The sequence below is a fragment of the Pavona decussata genome, unplaced genomic scaffold, assembly GCF_977016875.1.
Source record: "Pavona decussata unplaced genomic scaffold, jaPavDecu1.1 SCAFFOLD_391, whole genome shotgun sequence".
NCBI lineage: Eukaryota > Metazoa > Cnidaria > Anthozoa > Scleractinia > Agariciidae > Pavona > Pavona decussata.
Genome location: NW_028145763.1, coordinates 2,026,553 through 2,049,226, shown reverse-complemented (window position 1 = coordinate 2,049,226; position 22,674 = coordinate 2,026,553). Strand labels below are relative to the sequence as shown.

The 22,674-nt window shown below is 39.5% G+C and overlaps 3 protein-coding genes and 1 long non-coding RNA gene across 9 annotated transcripts in view; 3 read left to right on the top strand and 1 right to left on the bottom strand.

Moving 5' to 3' along the window:
* LOC146451341 (FAD-linked oxidoreductase DDB_G0289697-like) overlaps positions 1-12,194 on the top strand; it is a 48,158-nt gene extending 35,964 nt beyond the window's left edge. For 2 of the 5 annotated variants that reach the window (XM_085099340.1, XM_085099341.1), the window contains exons 2-5: positions 8,430-8,699; positions 9,335-9,745; positions 10,214-10,578; positions 11,584-12,194. In XM_085099340.1, the coding sequence (XP_084955466.1) occupies positions 8,447-8,699; positions 9,335-9,745; positions 10,214-10,578; positions 11,584-11,988 (1,434 nt within the window). In that variant the 5' untranslated portion in view covers positions 8,430-8,446 and the 3' untranslated portion in view covers positions 11,989-12,194. Of the gene's footprint in view, positions 1-287; positions 1,102-1,232; positions 1,300-2,396; positions 4,202-8,429; positions 8,700-9,334; positions 9,746-10,213; positions 10,579-11,583 lie in introns of those variants that run through there. The other 3 variants (XM_085099338.1, XM_085099337.1, XM_085099339.1) reach the window with 3 other exon arrangements.
* Positions 4,359-7,057, top strand: LOC146451342 (uncharacterized). Its single transcript, XR_014860070.1, has 3 exons — positions 4,359-4,669; positions 4,801-4,867; positions 6,416-7,057. It is a non-coding gene; the product is annotated as an uncharacterized LOC146451342 (long non-coding RNA).
* A 677-nt stretch (positions 12,195-12,871) lies between the features above and the next one.
* On the bottom strand, positions 12,872-19,136 carry LOC146451340 (armadillo repeat-containing protein 6-like). 2 transcript variants are annotated; one of them, XM_085099343.1, is made up of 5 exons: positions 18,784-19,136; positions 16,897-17,612; positions 14,271-14,540; positions 13,223-13,442; positions 12,872-13,184 (listed from the first exon to the last, which is right to left on the bottom strand). In XM_085099343.1, the coding sequence occupies exons 1-4, from the start codon at positions 18,986-18,988 to the stop codon at positions 13,227-13,229; spliced, it is 1,407 nt and encodes a 468-aa protein (XP_084955469.1). In that variant the 5' UTR covers positions 18,989-19,136; the 3' UTR covers positions 12,872-13,184; positions 13,223-13,226. The 2 variants fall into 2 exon arrangements, with proteins under 2 accessions (XP_084955469.1, XP_084955468.1); XM_085099342.1 differs by having other exon boundaries at positions 12,872-13,442.
* Positions 19,137-19,153: 17 nt separating this feature from the next.
* LOC146451339 (pituitary tumor-transforming gene 1 protein-interacting protein-like) lies at positions 19,154-22,574 on the top strand. Its single transcript, XM_085099347.1, has 2 exons — positions 19,154-19,659; positions 20,876-22,574. The coding sequence occupies exons 1-2, from the start codon at positions 19,293-19,295 to the stop codon at positions 21,127-21,129; spliced, it is 621 nt and encodes a 206-aa protein (XP_084955473.1). The 5' UTR covers positions 19,154-19,292; the 3' UTR covers positions 21,130-22,574.
* Positions 22,575-22,674: the final 100 nt, after the last annotated feature.

Genomic DNA, 22,674 nt, shown 5'->3' with positions numbered 1-22,674 from the left:
ATCGATTTACTCGGTATATTTTTTTTAAACGTCATGTCATTATTATGATAAGAATATATTGTCTTGTTAATTAGGCAAGGAAAGAGTCGTGCTCTGTTTCGATCTCTTGTAAAATATAGAATGCCCTTTTTTAAATATTGTTATCTTATCTTTTAATTGGGAAAGGGGGAAAGTGTGTGTGACTGTGTGTTTTCTTTTCTTTTCATTTTTTTTTTCTTTGGTTTCGATTCCGAGAATTACCACGATTTACATTTGTAACCGGAAACTGAAAGCTCTTAGTCCCTCAAAACATTTCTCAGTAAACGCCGTATGTGGTCGACATTCAGAATTTATACAGATCGCGGTTTTGCTCTGACGTTCAACACCATTAGGGACGTCGTAATAAACAATTTAAGCAGAACTATGAAGTGCTAAAACGCTGAGTTTGGTCAAGGAAATCCTGGATTTACCGACGCAGAAAAGCATTTTGCCACGACAGCCGGCTCGTTGCTTGTAAATGTACTGCGCTACGATTCTCACTGACCCGTGAAACTCGAGGTAAGCCAATAATGCCACTTTTGAAACCATGCATGTCTTTTTTAAAATTCTATAAAATATTATTGGAGCACTTATCTGCAGTGAGCGTATCAAGGGGAAAGACAACCTCTTTACCCCGACCTTATGTGACGCCATAACTCTATAAATATACCTCTTCGAATAGCCGTCCCCCATAAAACTGAGGTAAGCCTGAAAAGCTTTCACTTTGAAAATATCACAAAGTTGGCCATTTCTATAGCGTTTTAAATTACAAGATAATATTGAAGCATTGAGCTGTGCTGTCAGGGCAGCTATATATATTTCAGAGCGAAGCCGACGGAAGCGAGAAAAAATGGGAAAAAAGCTTCCGCTGATTTCGATTTACTATTGCATTGTGGGATAGGGAAAACCCCCCAAAAAACCTGTCAGTTACTAAGCAACAAAACATCAAAGTAGATATTAAGCTGCAATTATGTAAGTAAAGCATTCTGGGAGAGCCCTCGCGTCTTCAAATTCATTTGGAACTCGCTCACTTGACAGACGTTTCTAGCAGAACTGCGATCGAAAATGTCTTCATCGGGCAAGGTATGTCGCTTCTTTAAACTTCTCTCGTGGAAACACTCTCTCTGTTTTGAATTTGTTTTGTTATTTTTAGTATTTCAGTTAGCCTAATGTGTGTTTTCTGATCAAAGGCATTGGGTACATATTTCTTGCAGATTGTACTCCAAAAGGCGGAAACCAAGAAACTGTCGGCTACTAAACGACTAACAGAAACTGCCGAGGGTAAGGTTAATACAATCCTTTCTTCATGATACGAACTGGAAGAAAAAGGAAGACGTATCACATCTCTCAGTCTTAAAATCACTTTAAAATCCTCTCCCTTTGTCTCCACGAAAGCCATAAAGAACTCTAATCCAATGCTTCCTGCGAGTCCCTGAATTTACTTGTGTAAGCACATTTTAGTGCCATCAAAACTGGCCTAAAACGACATAATTTTAGCTGCATACGCGGTCATAACATTTCCATAAAATAGGCCTTAAAATGTTTCAGCGTTTACGTGGCTTTAAGCCTGGTTTTCACCAGCGACGAAAGCACGGTCACAAGCATAGGTGTTTTTTTTACCGTGAAAACAGCCTCGACCGACGCAAGCATAAACACAAATGCAAACTGACAAGCTCAAGGATCAAAATTTTTCCTTTTCTTACTTGCTTGCTTGTGCTTGCGTCGCGTTCGTTTTCACTCGGCATAAAACTCTTGTGCTTGCGTCGCTACTCGAAACAAGGCTTAAGTAAATTAACACATCAACATGGGTCTCTAGGAAATGTTTGATTATTCATTTTTTTGCGTCATCCACAAATATAACGCATTCAGCAGCGCATAGCTTTCTTATTTTTAAAGCAAGTTTATCTTTTACGGGCATAAAATTTTTCTCATTCATTTGCCAAAGAATACATGAGTACAAAGGTTTTCACCTTGATAGTTGAAATGCTGTTTATTAGAAAAGGATCTATTTTGAACAAAATTTACAAGAAACTAATTTAAGTCTCCTGATTCTGAATTAATTTTCTGCAACCCACCTTTCAAAGTTTACGAGATATAAAGGTGGAGGCTCATCTTAGCCTAGACATCATGAATTTATTTTCGTCTTGGCCAAGAGATCGTGAAAAATGTTGCTCCGGATTATAGGAACAAACCTGAAACAAAACTAGGGTAGAAGGACAAGTGGGTAGTAGTTTTCCCTGGGAAATCGATATCTTGCCTTATTTTTGCAAACTCCATAAGATATTCTCTGAAACGTCTCCTATCTCTCGAAAGGAGAGCGATATTTCTTAATGAGGATATAGCAATTTATATTTAATATCTGCCTTCTTGTTTCTCAGGGGTTCCGCAGTCATGCGCAGCCGAAGTACAGAAGACTTTGCCTGCTGCATTCTCATTGGTCGAAACGGCGACCGGCCCAGGCTTCCATTTGATACAAGCCTCGATGACTAGGCGTGAATACGATTGTTAAAAACAGGGGCTCTTTAAATAACTATGCAATAAGCAGCCGTCGATAAATTAGATGCTAAAACAATAATTACAACTAGAGGAAGACTTAACAGGCATGTGAACTTCAATGAATTTCTATTAGAATTATGTAGGAACACAGATGTACAAGTTATTGTTAATCAAAACGCTTGTTAATCCTCAGGGCGATAAAATCTTACTTGATGCATTTGTCTTTTAAAAATCTGAAGACCGCAACATCAAGTTAAAGACAAACTAGCTGCTCATTTACAATTAGATTATGAGCTCGAGATTTCTATCGCGCGTGATAGCTGATACTCTCGCATAGAAATCGAGAGCGAATAATCTAATTGTTTTAGTATAAATCTACTAGTCGTTCAAAACTAAACAAGTAAATTATCTATTTCCTCATCGAGACACTTCCAAAACGCGACGAAGCGGCCGCCATTTTGTTGAAAACCGCTACTCAGTCAGCACTATCTATCACAGAATAGATAGCGAGTAGCGTAGCCAATTAGAGAACGACATTCGTGATAGAACACTAGTAGATTTACACTAAAGGCATTTATTAAAAACTGGATCATTGTATAATGCAATTCGAGCGATTTGATTGGCTTAGCGGTCGTGGTATATGAGCCATTATACCATGCCCGAGAAAAAGAGACCATTAAATTGTCTTCTAATTGTTACTTGCAAAGCGGAATCCGCAAAATCTAGCAATATTTCCTGATTGTTTTTAATAAAACAATTATTCCAATCACGCTTGTTGGATATGAGATGATTATAGCCAGCTCGGCGTTGGCTATCTATCATCTCATATCCATCGCGCTCTCGTGGGATAATTGTTAATTATCTCATGGGTGCAATTGCCATGGACTATGGGCTGGGTATTATTCGAGAGATAATGGCATTCTAAAAGAATTCTACGCTAAAAAAGGAAATTTTTCTGGTAATTTTTTTCTCAAAGCAATATTTAAATGACATTTTGGTTACTGTTAGGTCACTGAATTATTTTAGTGTTTTAGAGGGATTCACTGCGCTCTATCAGACATTGTATCTTTTAATTTATTTGCCATTCAATGTTTACCGTCCATTTTATGTTTTTCTCTTTTTCCTTCCCTGTGTTCCCGCGGGTTGTTCCTGTTCAGTTTGTAACTGTTTGAAAAGCAAATCAATAATCAATAAAAAAAAACTTTTGTAAACAACATGTAGCCAATTTTTTTCAAGTTGCAAATTCATTTCCATCCTAGCCATCCGCGGCCAAATATCATGAATACTAGTTTCTGTTCACAAGTACGGTTTTTGCACGGTTAACAAAACAAAACCATTATGTATCATTTGGCAATTCAAAGTAAAGCTAAAAATAGGTGACATTGCCCCTTCACTAAAGATGTCATTGTCTTAGGCAAATGTCCGAACAAAGAGGAGAAATATTCCTTTTCCTACGTAAAAAGTGTCGTCGGCTCGTTTTTTCTCGGTTTCACTGATTTTCTCGCTTTCCGAGATCGAGCCTGGTGCGTCATAAAACTTTTACATGTTGAAATTTCCCTATTTCTTGGAATCGTTACATCATACTTTCAATTAAACGTCGAAGTACAAGCTGCATCTGAGAGTAATGGCGGCTAGCACGACAACAAAGTGTGCAAAATGGTTATTGTCCCGCGATCCTGCGTACAGGGTAAGCAGACAATGTCGCCTGAAAGAGAATTTCAAGGGAAAAGAAGGGATCTGATGTTTGTCAGTTGATCAAGATAGTGATATTCAAAAATAATCAGCTTAACCCACAAATGCAAGTTCATTCCGTTTCTCAGAAAACGTGGCATTGATCATGCATGATTTATATGGAACGCACTTTTGTTAATTCAGTGTTTTGAAAAATTTTGCGGTTAGAGAAAGTCCTCTAGGTAAATACCCTGAATACTAGGAATAGATTTTCATCTCAACCAAATTTGTTTATTCGCACGAATTCAGAAAGAAGGGGCTTTTCCCCGGGGTTTTTCCTAGAAAATGGGGACAAGTCCCCTCGTCGTTCCTATAAATCCATTTGATATGCCTTTGTCGCTACAAAATCGTTTGGATCAGCAAGAAGCTACTCACGACGGTTTTATTCCCGGAATCGCGCTTGATAATGTCTGGAACAAGCAAGGTAAATCTTAACTGTTAACATGTACTTTTGGTATAGATTCAGCTTCTCTTTTTGTGTGTTTACGTGAATATGTTTGGTGGTTGCTTTGATTTTATTCGCGCCAACGCTGGTTTATTTCCTCATGTACGCAGATTGTGCTCCAAAAGGCAGAAGGCACTCGTCAAGTGACGGCTGAACACCCAACGGGAAATGTTAAAGGTAATAACTTTATTTCGCTGGTAAATTCTGCAGAGAAAAACATTTTGACGCGCGTGTAGCGGATTTTCATTTAATTCAATGAATCAGTTAATTGTTTTCCACCGTCTTCCTTTCTTTTTAACCGCTACTTGAATGAAAGCGAAGCAACAATAACAAAAAAAAAATGCCGATAAGCTAAAAAATTGTAAGGGGGATGAAATCCCGAACAGTACTTTCTTTAGAGCTATTCTGGTTTAGACTTTCACATTTTAAATCGTAAACCTTAACCTAAAAACCCCGTAAAATATAATTGTTCTAGAGTAGCATAATAATGACTGGATTCGGTCCAACGTTTCGAGGGGAAATACAATTTTTATTTAACTTTGGCGACGTCGTGTACAATCATAAACGTTTAAGTTTAGCTCGTCATAGCTATTTCGGGTGCCCTGCTACCAACTATCTTGTTCAAATCACAATTAATTGCAATTTCTTTCTTTTTTGGTACAAATAAATTGTTGCAATGGAAATAATGTGATGGAATATGTTAAGCCTGGTGAATAAATGAGAATGATGTATTAAGGAGTCAACTCCACGCAGGGCCCATCCCCCTTGGCATTTGCATTTTTTTGAAAATAAACTAGCAAATGCTCCCCGGTGGGGACGATCCAACTTAAACGTCCCGCGGTGCAGTTAAAAAGACATTTCTGATTTCTCTGTTTCCGGGCTTACCTTTTAACAATGAAAGCTTATTCACGATAAACTAGTCTCGATTAAGTTTTGTTTCTCATTATTACGGCGGTATCCGTTACTAGGGAGTTTAAGAAGCTACTATGCTGACGACAACGAGAACGTCACAAAACAATAGGATTTAATGAGAAAAACAAAGGCCCTGTTCGTGCGTTATATATTTTGGTACATTTCTTCACCGTGCTTGGCCAAGCAACCACGTGAAATGACCAGCTTCAAAGTTTTGTGGACAACGTGAGTACATGATGGTAAATTTTTCATTCTCTTTCTCAACGTGAACGCCGTTCCTTCCTGTTCTGTTACTGGATAGTTCAGCCACATTGTTAAGTTGAACGAATTGGAAGTAATCGCGAAGTAGTACAAGTAATGCGAACTTGTATTTTCAAGCGACGTTTTCGTTGTCGTCATGGTTTCTTAAAGTCCCTAATATCTCATTGATGTCTTCCTCAGACGAAGTTAATCAAGAAGTCATTGTCTATGCTGATGAACTTACCATTGAAACAAAGAGACAGCATTGTGAGCTGAAAATTACCAGGCCATAAAATACCCGGGGATTGGCTATAATGCCCCTCCAACCCCTTGACGGCAATGTTGAAAATGCCCCCACTCTAATAGTGCCCGGGGAAATGAGCACTTCTGGAATTTACTGATGCATTAACTCAGTTCTATCATTGCCGCAATTTTACAATTATTTTGTGGGATTGGATGCTAAATTAAATAGCTGAGTCCCACTAGCGTATTGTTTCGTGCCTGGATTGGTTTAAGTGGAATTTTAATGGATCAAGTGGAATAAAACAGAAATTGTCTTTCTTTTTATTTTAGCTCCCCTGACATGCGCAGCAGAAGTACGCACTTTACCTGCTGCCTTCTCATTGGTGGAGCCAATGAAGGACCCAGGTTCTCAGATGCCAACTGCATCATACACTTACACATTTGGCTTGGCACCGGTTTCCTGTGGAGACCATGATGTAGACGGCTAGACAGATGTGGACAGTTCCAACCTAGCTACCAGGATCTTCTCTATTTGAAATGGCGACACGGAATACGGCAACTCTTCGTGTCCCAGCCGCCATCTTGAAAGCTGAGGGGGGCCTAGGGAAGAGGTTGGAAAAGTGCTTGCAAACAAACGCTGCTGATTGTAGATGTGTAATTTGCTAAAAACGTTTCGTTAATGAAATATGCTCATCACTGTTAACATAACTCAACAATAGAAAACGTTAAAACAAAACGTAACCTTGGATAATAACAAACTGTTGGATATTATGATTAGCTATAGACAAATTGTATATCCGATAAGTTTGATAAAACGATCAAGGGGAAATAGACTATCAAAAATAAATTATAACTTTAACTCATTGTCACAAACAGATTTATTTTGCAATATTGTAGTTGATGTTTTTGATGTCAAACTGTAGTTGACTTTTAAGCAAGTGAAAACTGAAATAAAGCTGATTATGTTCTACAGCCTGCAATATATACTGTGTCTTTTACCGATTTCCCTGTAAACCAGTTGTAAGATATATATCAATCTTTCCGGTCAAACTATGTGGACAAATGTGACCGTTTGGTGCAATTTATGCTCGTTGATAATCAATTCAACGAGCTAAGCAAGGGAGTAAAAGTGGCACCCCAGCCACAAATTGTCTTACACGGTAGTAGCCTATTATCCAGGCACTGAGGTAGTAGAGCAAAGCAACGACTACGCGGCAAAACAATAGATTTAATGAAGAAAAACAGTTGCTCTGTACGTGCGTTTTAAATGTTGGTACATTTCTTTGCCATCCTCTACAAAACAACTACGTGGGATGATCAAATTCAAGGTTTTGTGGAGAAGATGAGAACACGACGGTTAATTTTTTTAACTCTCTCTTTCAACTAGAAAGCCTTGCGTACAAATTTGGTTCCTGGCTTGTTCGCTGTTTTTGTAAAAGTTGGAAGAGTTGAAATAATCGCGCAGTAGCACAAATAAATTGAAGTTACATTTTTAAGTGACGTTTTCGTTGCTGTCGCCGTTGGTTAAGCCGGCGATACACCTGGCGATTTTATAGATCGCAAGCGAAAATCGCAAGGGATTTCCGCCACTGATTGATGCGGACACACCTGGCGAATTTTTGTGGCTTTTCAACCTTGTTCTAGGGCTCCATCGAGGGGCGTTTTGAAAAGTCAGGTGACAAAATTGCCCAACCTGATTGGTTTACCTACTGGCGATTCGCAGCGATGAGCGTAGAAAATCGCGGGAACGGGCACGCTTGGCGAATGCCGACGAATTTAACCGCCGATATCTGTAGGGAGGGTGGTGGAGGGAGAATCAATACGCAGAAGAGAGAACAAAGCTGAGGTGGGGAGACCTAGGAAGGGAGGGGCGAGGACAAGAAACTGCGGAAAAAGAAATCCGAGTGCTCCTATCAGGAGTCGAACCTAAGACCTTCCGATTACTAGTTCAGATGCTCTACCACTGAGCTACAGGAGACTCGTGGGAGCTAAGGCAATTAAACTAGGTTCATGGGACAAACATCCTGCATACTGCTAGGATTGGAATGTCGAACGTGTGGTATATGAAAAGCATGACTTGTTTATCGAAAAAATTTGCCAATAAATTGGTGAATAATCTGGCCAGTTAATGTTCTTCTGTGATATACTCCTCCTGAAAAGCCAAATTGTAACTTTTATTGTGTTACATGTAACTTTTGGGGGTTTCTTTCTGAATTTCCAACTGATTTTTCTGTCCGTTTTAAACCGAAGTTCTTCAGCCACAAGCTTCCGTGACATGTTCCAGGGTTACCAAACTCTGCCGTTAATTTACTTTAAGATGCACTTGCCTATTTTGTCTTTGCAGAAAGCATACCGTAAACTATGAGTGGGCCTAAGAAAAACTCTGATCATGTCATCGAGGCCTTGTGCAAAGAATCGCCGAACCTGTTAGTTGCTGTGGAGGGACAGGAAGAGTTCGAAATATCCATGAAAAGATTGTTCAATGGCAATCACGACAACAAACCAAGAGCTTTCGTCACGCCCAAGACTGCGGACGAAGTATGTCACGTGCTCCAATACGCCTCAGCCAATCAGCTTCAAGTATCAGTGCTTGGTGGAGGACATGACCCTAAAGGTATGCTGGGAAAATTGTTAAAACTTGATATATAGGGAGAAAGTTTCACCATACCTTGCTACGAAAAAGTAGTGCTTCTGTTTGGTTAAAAAAATTCAAGATGCACCAGTGATAAACAGCTAACCATTTTTAATGTTAACAAAATGCAGCTGAAGTTGAGTACAAAGCAGAGTTTGTTGGAGTAACAAGATTTAGAGTATGCAAAGCTGGCCTGGAGATGGGTATCATATTGTAAAACGCAAACTGTCGCCGTTTGCGATTGCCACAAACAAAAACAAAATCAAGGGGTGATAAAACTGATAGTTAAACGATCAGTTCTGAGTTACCTACTGGGCTGTCTTTGAGTCAACTAAAAAGTAAAGCCTAGTGTACAACCTTTGATAATAAAGTAACTTCGGTTCAAAACTCGTTTCCATACAAAAGGCGTTACATTAGCACTCATTTTGAAAACGAGGCTTCCTCGTACTCAGGCCCTGTCAGCTGAAAGAGACAGCTGACGCTGGGGGCGAAAATGGACCGTTCTCAGTTCTCTCGCCAGTTCCTTCTCCAGGTTTGGCCTGGAAAGCGAAACTAGAGAAAATGCCTTTATATCTATTGAAAGACTTGAAGTGCTAACAGTTTCCTCTGATTTTCAGGCCTAGCTGTCATTCACGATGGGCTCGTTCTCGACATGTCAGCAATGAAAAGTATCAACATCGACCTCCCAACAGCGACAGCCTGGGTCGAGGCAGGTGTAACAGTGAAGGATCTTGATGACGTCACGTGCCCTCAAGGCCTCGCCGCAGTGAATGGTTCCTGTACAGATGTGGGCGTTGTGGGATTCACGTTAGGTGGGGGGTTCGGGTTTCTCAGCAGGACGCAGGGGCTAGCAGTGGACAACTGTCTTCAAATGGAGATTGTCACTGCCACTGGTCAGCGGGTTGTGGCATCTTCGCAAGAAAATGAGCAGCTTTTCTGGGCGCTGAGAGGAGCTGGGCAAGTGGGATATGGCGTGGTTACCAAGGCACAGATCAAATTACACAAGTTGCAAGAAAAGTATGTCGGAGGTGAGACTTCGTTTCAAAACTTTTGTCAAGATGGAGGTGAAAATCAACTGCTTGACTCAGAATCCCGATGAAGTTGGCCATTAAGGGAAACACACAGCACTATTCCTTACACAAGACAAACGCATGATTAGTGCAGTTACCTGTCTTGCTAATCTCGTACCTAGTTCTCCCACGGTCTTTTCCAAACCTGCAGTGAGGTCTGGGTACGAGATTAATATCTTGCATAACTGATGCCAGAGACGCGCATCTGTGTGTCAGAAAACACCCTGCCCCCGTACTACTGTCACTTAAACAGTTCATTCCTGTCATAAAGAACACCCTCACTTCAAAGAGATTTTTGTGCTCGACGTAACGAACGTTTTTCTTCCAGAATCAAACCAGGCTTAATACAGTCAACATGGTTGTAACTTGTATTTGCAATTGCAGTCATAGAGTGTAACATTCTTGTCTTGCGTCGTATTCCAACAGGTCGCTTTTACTACATTCCAATGAGCGCAAGGAAACTCGGGGAACTCCTTCACGTAATGGATGAGTTCTGCAGAACAGCTGAGGATGAAATAACTTTCAATATTTACCTCATAACACAAATCCCTGGGGTTGCAGTGGATTACCTCTATGATGGACCCCCGGGGAAAGCCGAGGAGAGCCTTCTGCCCTTCCTCCGTAGTATTGCAGAAACGTTTGGTCCGCCGGGGGAGAATTCTTCGGCCCTTGACGGTTCGTGGGAAGAACAGACCACCTCTTACCTGGAATATCAGCAAAGATTCGGGCAAGAACCTGTGAAAACTTGCAAGATGTGGAAGTCTGCTTTACTCGGGGAGTTAACTTCGGAGGTAGGCAAAGAAATACATATATTGCGCACTACTAGGTAGCGTTTCTTTAGGCGACTTCCAGAATAACAACTGCAACAAGACTCGTTGGTATCACATTACCGTGCTGTGATGCGAATAACTCGAAGCTAGTTTGGTGCTGACAAAATTCAAGCCATCATTTCGACACAAAGCGAGTGATACCAAATCTACATTTTTACCCCATTAAACGGTTCGACAGGAAACACCATCAACGACATATACCGCCAGAAGGAGCTCAGTTTCTCACAGAATAAGTGAGGGCTCACGAGCATGTTTGCTGGCCTGCTAAATCTTCCAAGAAAATGGCTTTTTTTTTGCTCATTCAGTTTGACGCAGTCGAACCTCCCGTAAGCGACCACCCAAAATGTTAAGTCTGAGTGGTCGAATTTCAAGATCAAAACCGTTAATGGGTTGCCCCTGAAAATCTTACCCAATATGGCGAACGGGATAAGTCTCATCATATTTGCGGGACAAGCAACTTATATCTGAATTTGTAAAATAAATTGTTGTTGTTGTTATAGCTACCACTTGAATCTACTGTTACTTGGGTGTTGTCTGACTTAAGTTTGCGTCGTGTTCAGAATGCGATAATGTTTCAGCCACACATTATTATTTGTCAAGTGGTCGCTTACAAAAGGTTGAAAACAAAAGAAAATCCCAAACTTTCTGCTCTAAAAGTGGTCTCGGTCGCTTACGAGAGGTTCCAGCCAAAGTGATTCGACTTGGAAACTTTTAGTGGTTTGGAAAAGTGGTCGCTAATGAGAGGTGGTTGCCTACGAGAGGTTCCAGCTATAGTTATTTGACTTGGAAACTTTTGGTATTTTAGAAAACTGGTCGCTTGAGAGAGGTGGTCGCTTACGAGGTGGTCGCAAAGGGACGTTCGATTGTAATTATCTTAGTTAAGTTAGAGTGCACTGCTTATAATCTGACCAAACATAAAGATAGCATTTATATGAATGATGCTAACGCTTTTCCTTGCTTTTTCAGCTCATTCAAATCATCATCAATCAACTGGAGTCAGCCCCAGTCTCTTGTAATCCTCACACTATCGGCCTGGAGCTCCTGGGTGGAGAAATCAACCGCAAGTCACGTGATTCTTGCGCCTACGAGCACAGAGATGCACTGTATGTGTTCAGTGTACAGGCAGTCTGGAAACCTGAAGACGAGGTTAATGGCAACGCGCATGCTTGCAGGCGGTGGGCAGAAGAAACGGGTCAGTCATTGCAGGCTCACTCACTTGGTTCATATCCGAATTATGCTGATTGTGGAGAAAAGGATAAACTACAACGACTAGAGAATTACTTTGGCAAGAGAAATATCCAGAGGTTGAAAGAGTTGAAGGAGGAGTATGACCCCCTCGGCGTGTTAACAAGAGAACATTTTAGCGTTTGAAAACAAGTAAAGAATGGTTGCAACTATTGAAGAATATCTTCTGTTGGGAGAATTCTGAGTTTGTCTGTGTCACTGACTGAATACATCACTCTCGTATTGAAGAATACCTTGCAATTCTTGTAATTCACGATTTTCATTAAATTCTGTCCCCTGTACATCCAATCGTCAAGCTGTTAATGAATAAACCGCGATTTTTCCTGTCGTAACCACGTCAACTTTTTTTCACAAAGTGTAACTCGCTTTCTCAGTCTCCATGCGTCTTCTTGCAAGCCCTTTTCAACTATGCCGCGAACCACTTGCATAACAGAAAAAACTTTTCTCAAAACACGTTCTATTTCCGATAGTAACGGCCTTCGAAAATAAGGAACACAATTCACGGTTGCAAAAAAATTAAAAATCCTTAAGTTGCGATGCCAAACGTATCTCCAATTTCTGATTGTGAACAAACGCAAAGCCCTTGCCGGGACAAAGAATGTGGATTTATACATAAAAAACTTAGAATAACTTTTTTTTGGAAACAATTCTACTTATGTTCTCACAATTGTCACGACACTGCTACAACAGATTAGAATTCTCTTGTTATCACTGTCCCTGAGGAAGAGGTCAAGTAACTTAAAGTTCGAAACGTTGGACTGTTTTAATAGTTTCTAACCACAAAACATTCGTCCTTTTAAGTAACAACTTTCAGCAATACCCGAAAATAGCGACCAACTGAAAGTATGGGCCGCATAAAAGGCCGAAGAAAATCCGAAAGGATCGTTACTTTCAGTCCCGGTTATTTTAAACGGGAAAACGATGAAAATTTCAGTGGAGATGGGTGAAATTGCCTCGCGCAAATTCTGCAATCCTTTTCTAAACACTTTTGCTACCATCTTTGAAAATGTGGCGGTAAACATAATTTATTTAAAATCTAAATGCTTCATCGCATACCTTTACAATCTCAAACAATTCACTCGACTTACACATGATCAGAGAAATGCTAATACATGTATATTCGTAAAGTAGTTGCTGTTTAGACCACATCTCTTGTTCACACATGTAATATACGCCGATGGGATAAACACACGCAATCTGTACAGTAGCTCTACAATGCAGAAACCTGGTTCTGTCCTCAAGAAGATTCATCACTTTACGACTAGTCTTCATCTTTGTCCAGTCCAGTTCAATTCCAAACCTCTTGAGGGGCCACAGGACATCTAATTAGTATTGTACCTCATGGGGTGCCACAGGCAACCCAATTAATATTGAACCTTGCCCTGCCCAGTACCCGTCCAGAGTTCTTGAAGCTCTACATCACATCCAAGATCTCGCAGAGCAGCCTTAGCCAAATCTTCACAATCAGCCACCTTTCCATAAGCCTTTCTGATCAAGCTTTCAGCTCCTGCCTCCAGTATAATGATGCAGTGGTCTGGGTTACGAGCGACAAGATTACGAAGAGCCCAACAAGCTTGTTTCTACAGATAAGCAAACATGAAAAATTTAGCTGGAGGCCAGATTTTTACTCTCAGAGTCAAAGTTCCACTTTTTCATGATGGATATAATCTTTGAAACTGTGGACAAAATTGTTCAAAAGAAAGGAGGGGCTTATGATTCAGAATTTTAAGGTATTTGAAAGTTTATGTAATGAAAGACATCAAACCTACCACCTTCCACAAACAAGTCAGATACCCAAGCAACAGAGCTGGAAGAAAATTTCAGAGCCATCTGACAATTTAGAGTAGAAAATGAATGAAATGAGACCGATGATGGTTATCGTTGTTTTAAAACCAAGTTTTGGTTTATTACAATGAGAAAATGTTACAATATTACAGCTCTATTGGTAATGGTAATGGTTTTTATTACAGGGTCATCTTCATGTAAAGCAGCTTATATATCAAGGCTAATTAGGAGTATTAACAAGGAAATAAATTGAAGAAATTAAAGAGATGAACATAATGTAATTAAAGAAAGAGGTGTAATTCTCTATATATAATTCTCAAACTCATTAATAATTCATCAAGCCAAAACAAAGGAAATCACTACCGTGCAAGAGGTTTGAAAATGTGATCTTAATTATCATAAAAATTTGTGAACTTTTGCTTCGAATTTCTCCAAGAATTATCAAAAGTTTGAGAAGCTATATCAAACACTCACAAGAGTGTTTCCTACTATTTCCAAAAACCTCGAAGTTGTTTTTTCAACCTACTTTTCTGTGTTTGGAAATCAGAGGAAACCCTCTTCCTCGTGTTTGATCTATTACTTAACAAATGGGTAGATTCTGATCTTACAAAGTCCCTCCCTACCTGCACACCAGCTGAATCAGGGTGAATCTCCATGGCTTTCAAAATGGCTTCTACTCCACCAGCACCTACTATAGCTGTGCAGTTTGGAGGACTCCTTAAAGCAATGGAACCCAGAGCTGCACAACCCTGCTCTGCAACCATTGGCTGTTTGGCATGGGTAGTCATGGCAGCAACAATGAGCCCCAGGCCACCAGCATCAACGATTGAAGTCTTGACATTGTCATTTCCTGCTATCGCTCTGAGAAGTGTACAGGCCTGCTTTGCAATGTTCTGCAGTTTAAATAACAAAGACTTGTTATTCAAGAGAGGTGAGGAAAAAATGGAGCTCATGATAAATAGGAAGCTTATTGTTTACTGAAAAAAATGACCGGCTTGGAATTTAGTTAACAAGCTTGAGCATAAAATTATGTCAAATTTTTTGCAATATATTTGTTTCTCAACAATAGCAACAAGCATACATCAACATAAAATCCAAAATGGATGCAAAAACAGGCAACACTCATGCCCAATTTATTTTTTACCACAACTGTTTTTAATCTCGCGATCTGATTGGCTAATTTTCCGTTGTCGATAAGAGTCTAGACCACGCTACTCGCGTCAGTTGAAGCGAGCGGAAATTTTGACAGTTATTGCAAAAATTTTCTTTGACGTGGATATTGCGGTAAAAAACAAATCAAATGTGGTTCAGCGTTGTCTGCACTCTTATTGACAACGATATTCGTCATCACAGTGGTCAAAATTTGTTATGGACTCAACAACATTTTGGCCACTGTGATGACGAATATCGTTGTCGATAAGAGTGCAGACAACGCTAAACCACATTCGATTTGTTAATTGTATACTAAAATGCTCTTTCCACTTGTTAAAAAAAAATGGTCAGAGTTATATGACATTGTCAACAATTTAAAAGGGCACTGGGCACTGGGTACAAAACTGCACAAATATTTTACAAAGAACACTTTCTGTAACACCAAATTGCTCTTAACGATAATGTTAGGTGATTTCTCAGAGAAAGAACAATTAACTGCAATTATTATTATTATTATCTTTTTTAGCGATTTCTCTAAAATACAAAGGAAGAACTTGAAAAATTGGCCAATTTTTTCAAGTTGCAATCCATTTTTATCCTAGCCATCCCCAGCCAAAGATAACTATTAATACTATTTTCTGTTGAATCATTAGTAGGGTTGTTGCTACCAAAACTTGACCATTAAGGACGGTGCCTACTAATATCGAAGTATTTTTGTGCGGTTTATGACTATGCGAGAAAAGCAGATCTTAGGAAGGCCTATTGGAATCCAAAACGAAAATTAGGGGTAGCCACGCATTTTTCAGAGATAATTAAGCAATAATATCTCTAAAAAGTGCCAAAATATGAAGCAATGTATGGGATTTTTTCCTAAATTGAAGCGTAATTATCTCTGAAAAATGCATGGTTACCCCCAATTTTCGTTTGAGATACCAAAAGCGTTTGCTAAGTTCTGCTTTCTCCGCATAGTTTTAAACTGCGCAAAAATAGCCCTGTATTAGCAGGCACCACCCATAGGAAACGCGAGTACCTCGAGATGCGCAGAACGTATGCGCAGTAACAATAGTAGGCACCATCCTTAATTTAACATTTCTGTAGATACAAATTTAATATATTTTTTGGCTATTTAAAGTTACACTAAAAATAGGTGACACTGCCTTAACATCAACTTGTTATCAGAATGGAGTTTCCCCTTAATTTTGGTGCCAGAAAAAGATCAATATTCCCTACTCAACCAATTGCTCCCTGAATGTTACTCATCTCAGTCCAATTCTCACTACTTATCCTTCTTTTTGGGTAGTCACGTACATTACTAAGTACTTAAAACACTATCCTAACCTGCTTAAGGATGGTACGTCCTTTTGCTAACTGTGCATATGTTCTGCGCATCTTTGGATGGTCTGAGAACCTCTACTAATAATTCAAAGGTAGTCCTGCTTGGTTTATTACTATGTAGGAAAAGAAGATCTTAGCAAGGGCTATTGAAATCCAAAAAGAACATTGGGGGTAACTATTCATTTTTCAGAGGCAATGAAGTTTCAAATTGGAAAAAATGCCACACATTGTTATGAGTTTTAATGCCTGTTTGAATTCACGTTTCTTGATTACCTCTAAAAAATGCTTGGCTACACCCAATTCAATTTTTGTATTCAAATAGCCCTTGCTAAGATCCACTTTTCCCTCATAGTCATAAACTGCATACAGATACCTTTGTATTAGGACACACCATCCTTAATGAGCAGCAAATTTGTATTATTATTCCACTATTATGTCATTTCACCAAATGAGGTCAAGAGAACGCGGAAAATACAAGACCGTAATACACTGTTGTGTCTTGGTTTGACCGGTTTACAACAGAGCGAATACGGACAAAGACATTTCATTGGCTTTCTGTGTTCGCACGTTCGCACACACCATATACTGATGGACAGATAATGCCAGGGGTATTTCAACACTCTTACCAGAAAAGAGAAGTAAAAATAGCAAAATCTTTTTGTAGTGGAATAAATCTCTTATCAATGGTTTTACATATAATACGTGTGGACAACTCGCAAAATATCCGCACGTAAAACCATGGAATAAGATATATGTACATACCTGATTGGCAGTGTGTTCCTGTAATAATTTAAGCACCATTTTCAAGCCACCCAGGTCAACTATATCTTTGCAGTATTCATTCCTTACAGCTAACCGGCTTAAGGTAACACACAGATCGCTGGCCATGTTAACATCTTCACATGATCCCATTAAATCCAAGATGATGGCAAATGCATTCTCTGCTACTATCAACTTGGCATGTTCATGTGCTTTTCCAAAGGCTACGCTCATGTCATCATCAAAAGTCAACACACGCAGAGTTGCACATGTCGCTGTAACAATTTCCGATGAATGTTTGTATTCTTTTAAATAAGCCACTAAGCAAGGTATAATCCCGTGTTCAACAAACGTCTGACGATTTGATTCGCTCTTGACGCAGGCAACTCTCACTGCTTTGACAATTTTCTCAATCAAAAGGTCTTCTTTAAGTTCTTTCAAACAGTTTGCCAGAAATTCAACCATTCTAGCATCTGCCAGATCCCCTTGGCCAACAAAAAATGAAGACAGGGCATCTAAACTAACAGCCAGAATATCTTTGTCTTTTTGCAAATAACCATGGTTACAGCAAGAATAAAGCAAGTTGTGAGCATCTTTACTTGCTGCAAATTTTCTGTTATATTCATTTTTGTTGCACTCAAGGGAAAGTTCCTTCAGTCCTTCCAGAAGAGGTTCTGATTCATCTTCTTGCAAAGAATTCCTTATCTTGTCCAAGGCATCTATATTTCAACAGAAACCAGTAAAACATATTATGACACTAACATCAGACCACTGCAGACAGAAGTTTCACACAGGCAAGATTGGCATGTTCACACAGCCCCATACATTAATTATGTATACATATTCTGAATATTTGTGCTCACTGTTTGTGGAAGAGGGTTAGTATGACAGTGGTGCATATATAATTTTTGTATGGAGCTGTGTAGAAATCCTCCCAGGAGTTCTCCACCCAAGCTCCTTGAAAGCTCGGATTGGGTTGACCGCTGTTGTTCAGAAAAGGGGATTTTTGGGCCAAGGTGTTTTGGTTTACACCCATACTTAATAAAATTCCCAGGGGGGGGGGGTACTCCCATATATGGGCTAGATAGGTATGTGCCGCCCGATAGGGTATGGTTTTTGAGGGTCTCGATCATTAAATAGGGTGTCATTTTTGCCGGGTTGGCATTGTTTTCAGGGTGTGATCCTAAGATAGGGTACCTAAGTTGTATTAGCTAAAATTCAAATGCGTCGAGTGGAGAATGGGGAGTAGACGCTTAATTTTCTCACGCCTGCGGCACTCGCTTTTTGCGGCAAAGCCGCAAGAATAGCAGTTTCACCAACCATACTCTTACGCACGCAGAAGCAATTCCGCTAGCTCCGCAGACTAGCATAACACTGTCGCAGCAGTGAACAAACTTCTCTGAAAGATGTTCCATGGTTATGATGGCATGTAACTTAACTTCCGATGTTACAGGAATGAAACTAAGCCGTTCATGACATTAAATTCTTAGTTTTTGTTTTTCCTTGAATAGGGTGTCATTGTTCGGGTTTGAGCCTTAAATAGGGTATCAATTTTCGTTTGTCTCATCCTTAAATAGGGTCAGGGTTTAAGAACCTGGACAGCACACACCTATCCGAAATTTATGGGAGTACCCCCCCCCCCCTCCCCCGGGATAAAATTGTGCACACATTTTCTTTCACACTATAATAAAATGTGTCGTAGCGAAACAGCAGTTAAACTGAGACCATATAAGTAACCTAGTATGAGATGTTCAGAAATATGCCCTTTTTATTTTAAACAACATTTTATAAAACTTGATAAAATATTTTAGCACACCGGCCTGCTTTCAAATGAAATTAATCTTACACCCAGGAGGGCAACAAAGTTATGAAGAATCTCAGTGATCTTACCTTTGACAGGATTGTTGTGTTTTAGATCACCCGTGTCTGGATCTTTGACAAAGGATGTGATCAAATTCGACAGGTCAACGCCTTGGGTCTTGAACTGTTCCATGGCATCTTGAACTGCCTCGTCTAATTCCATTTCAAACTCTTCAATATTCTCTCGAACGACTGCATCAAACGTCTCCTGTGTAATTTGCTTGGGCTGTGCCATGTTATGATACGTCCCGATTACGAAAAGAGAGTATATATCACAGTAAAAATGTAAAAGAAGTAACGCCTAACAACAGCCTTCTCTAACAAAACTTTGCCGCCATTTTTCTTTACGCTCTCAGCCGCTGACCAAAAAGATAGCTTCTCAAGCTTTGTTCCAGTCTCCCTTCATAAATAATTCATTACGCAATCAACATTGAAGGTTTCGTCTTGCGACATCACAATTTCTCAATATTTTAAAGCAAGACCCGCTTAAGGATTTTATTTTCCTTTACCCATCACTTATTCAGTGCAAGTCAGCAAGCATGGAGAGGTCGGGGATATCTGTTTTGCTCGCGATCTGCTTATGGCGTACGGCGATAACTGCGAGTAACATTTCTACAACGCCAGCGCCATTAACTTCACTCTCATCAACAACTTCAAGCAGTTCATCTCCAAGAACTACGGTTCCAGTGACAAGGAACAGCACCACAACACCAACAACTGTTGCTCCGACTTCTAAACCTGCAGATACCTGTCTACAAAGGAATTCATCTTGTGGCGAATGCGTTAAAGAAAAACAATGTTATTGGTGTGGCGCCGACGATACGTGTAAAAGGTATCCGGCAAGCAAAGTCATTCCTCGAGATTGCGGGGACAATAACTGGTATTGGAAACAGTGTTTTGCAGCAGGTAAGAACTTGGTTTGTTAAATTCAAATAATTTATTTCGCTTAAAATTAGAATCTTGAGGGAAACATTCTAATTTGAACCATGTGTGACCAAACCCATCTACTGTAAGCTCAAACGTGTTCAATTTTTGTCTAACACGGTAACACCGGTTAATTTTGACGCTTACGGTGACATTATACAAGACAGTTTTAACGAGGATACTTAGTACGGAAATGTTGTGCTGAATGGTCGTTTAAACAAAACATTTTTCTTCAGCAGCATGTTGCAATTTAAGTTTATTGGCAAAAGTTTCTAAGGGGGTGTTTACATGATACCGGCACGACTTTTATTCCGGTACAAGCTCACTACGGTTCTGTCTTGTGGTTGTATTCGTTTACATGTTGCCAGCACAAAATCTCATACTGGAGCGAGTCATACCAGTGCAATTTCATCCCGGTTACTGTAACAGAGCGAGATTTTCATTCCGGTACGAAAACTCATTCCGATGTCATGTAAACGCAGTACAACTGTTTGTTCCAGAATGAAATGACGCTCCCGGCAGTCTGAAATGGGTGGCGTATGCGCAGTGTTCGACATCCAATCCAATGTGGCATCATGATCACGTCGGTTGACATGAAGTTTCCCTACCATGTAAACTCGGTATGAAATCACGTCATACTGGTATCAAACTCACTCGCACCGGTGTGGGTTTTCACATGTAAAAACCCCTAAGGAATATGTTCTGGAACACAATAACTTAAATTAAGATGCAATAATTATGGTTTCTGCAGCAGCACAACACCCAGCAGCTTTAAAGAATGCTCATAAGCTTGACGGAATCTGAGTCAAAAGAATGAGAAGCATTTTCTTGTGATTACACTTTTGATTTTGTTGCTTATGATATCTACTGTAAACCAGGTAGTTGGAGTTGCAAGCGGAAGCAAAAGAATAAGCCAATCACAATACTTGTTCTCAGGCCCTCTACAGACTTGGAGGTTAGAAAGCATCAAATAGCAAGTCCCAAGATTGGGTCATCTGTGAGTTTCCCAAAAGAATGAATCTGATCTGACCACTGTCTGCCTTTTATAGAGAAGTGTTTGTCTTACAGGGAGAGTTCACTGTACTTGTAGTTGCTTCTTCCTTTAGAATATGGGCTAAGCTATCACCATGAGGCCTTTACTTCTGCAATCACTGCTTGCTTTTTAGTTTCTCACAGATGACTAATTTCTCTGCATCAGGTCGCATCCTCATCTATGTCATACCAAGTGTATCATTTGTGGTCCTTGTGATTCTTGGCTGTTGTGTGTACTGTCTCTGCTGCCGAAAGCGCCGTCAAAGAAGCTTGGACAGAGATGACAGGAAATTGCAGAGACGACGTGAAGAGATCAAGCAACGATATGCTGAGAGAAGGGCGGAACGGAAAATGAGAACTGATGCGATCCGACAGAAGTATGGCCTGCTAAGTAACGAGGGTGATGCTGAAGTCGCTTAAACTAACCACAGCACAGAACCTCGTGCGATCAATTTTTTTTTAAATTTTGTTTTATTTGCACGCTCTGAACTCATAATTTCAACATGCACAAATTTTTTTTTTCAAGCATGCATGTAATTATAACATCAGACTTTACCGGTTATGAATTGGAAGAAATACATAGATTATCACTCTTATTCTCAACTGATATTCCTGTGGCAAAATTACTTTTTCATTATTTATATATTGCCCTTAATTGTGCTATTATGATTGGCAGCTCTTGTAAAATTATGTAGCTGGCAGTTAAAAGTTGGAGTTAATTGTTTCATTGAAAATTACAATTACTATTTTGAAGCACTGAAAATATTAGGCATATTAATGCACGTACCATGCTATTTCATTTTTTTAGATCTATGATGATTTATTCATTTAATTTAATTATTTATTGTAATCTACACCAACTTTATTAATATTTTGGGAGGTACTGTAATTGAGGATAGAAGAGGAAATATCAAACAACAGATGCATGTTCTAATATTATTAATAATATTTAAATAAGATGATCACATTTTTGTATATATGGTATTACATTTCAATAGGTTAGTTTTACATTTAATTTTTGTAAAAAATGTATGGATTCACTAAATACCTTTGAGCAAAATGAGTGAAATGTGGGGTGTGACTCCGGAGGTGTTTGGGCTTAAAAGTCAGGGAGATCCAATTGAAGGCCAAAACTAAACCTGAAAAAAATATCAATGGTATAGAATACCTGCTGTGATCTTGCTATTCTCCCCCACCCCAAAACAAAATAAGCCAAAATTAAACACCCTCCCCACACCCACCTCAGGAGTGGAGTCAGACCACATTTTATTGAAAACGGTCAGATTTTTTACAATAAATAGATATTTTTAGAATAAGCGAAAATTCCCAGGTTACTATTATGGAAAATGTCTGTCAGAGTGAAAACCCAGGAAATGGCACTTTAATTAAGGAATTAAAACTGATAAATTTCCTGGAGGGAATATGCCTCCAGAACCCCCTAGAACCCCTTTGGCACATTTATCAGAAAACGGTCACTTTTTTTCCTGGATCCACACCTGTCCCTCTTGTGAAAAGAATCCTTCACACCTCCCTGGCACTTTTAAACCAGAATTTCTCCCTGTTAGGGTGAGATAAAGAACTTAAGAACTGGAAAAAATAAGAAGCGTGATGATTTTTCCCTGCTTGCTTTTCTTTTGTTCCCTCTGCATTTCATTCATTTCCTCACAAGGTTGGTGACATTTTGCGAAATAAAAAACAAAAGAAAGATGACAACAATAAACTACGAAGACATTCGCTGTTTGAGTTGTTATGTCTTTTGCCTTATTTGTTACCTAAGAACACTATTTTATTGTACAGAATAGATTCTAGAGTGATTATAATATAATGATGAGTGCATAGAAATAAAATAATATTTACCACATCTATCTTGTGCAAATGTATTGTACTGTTTCATCATTATCCTGAAATTAAAACTCTTTACTGTATGGTCCCATCTCTTGTTGCTGTTTCAGCTTAGAAAAGGTT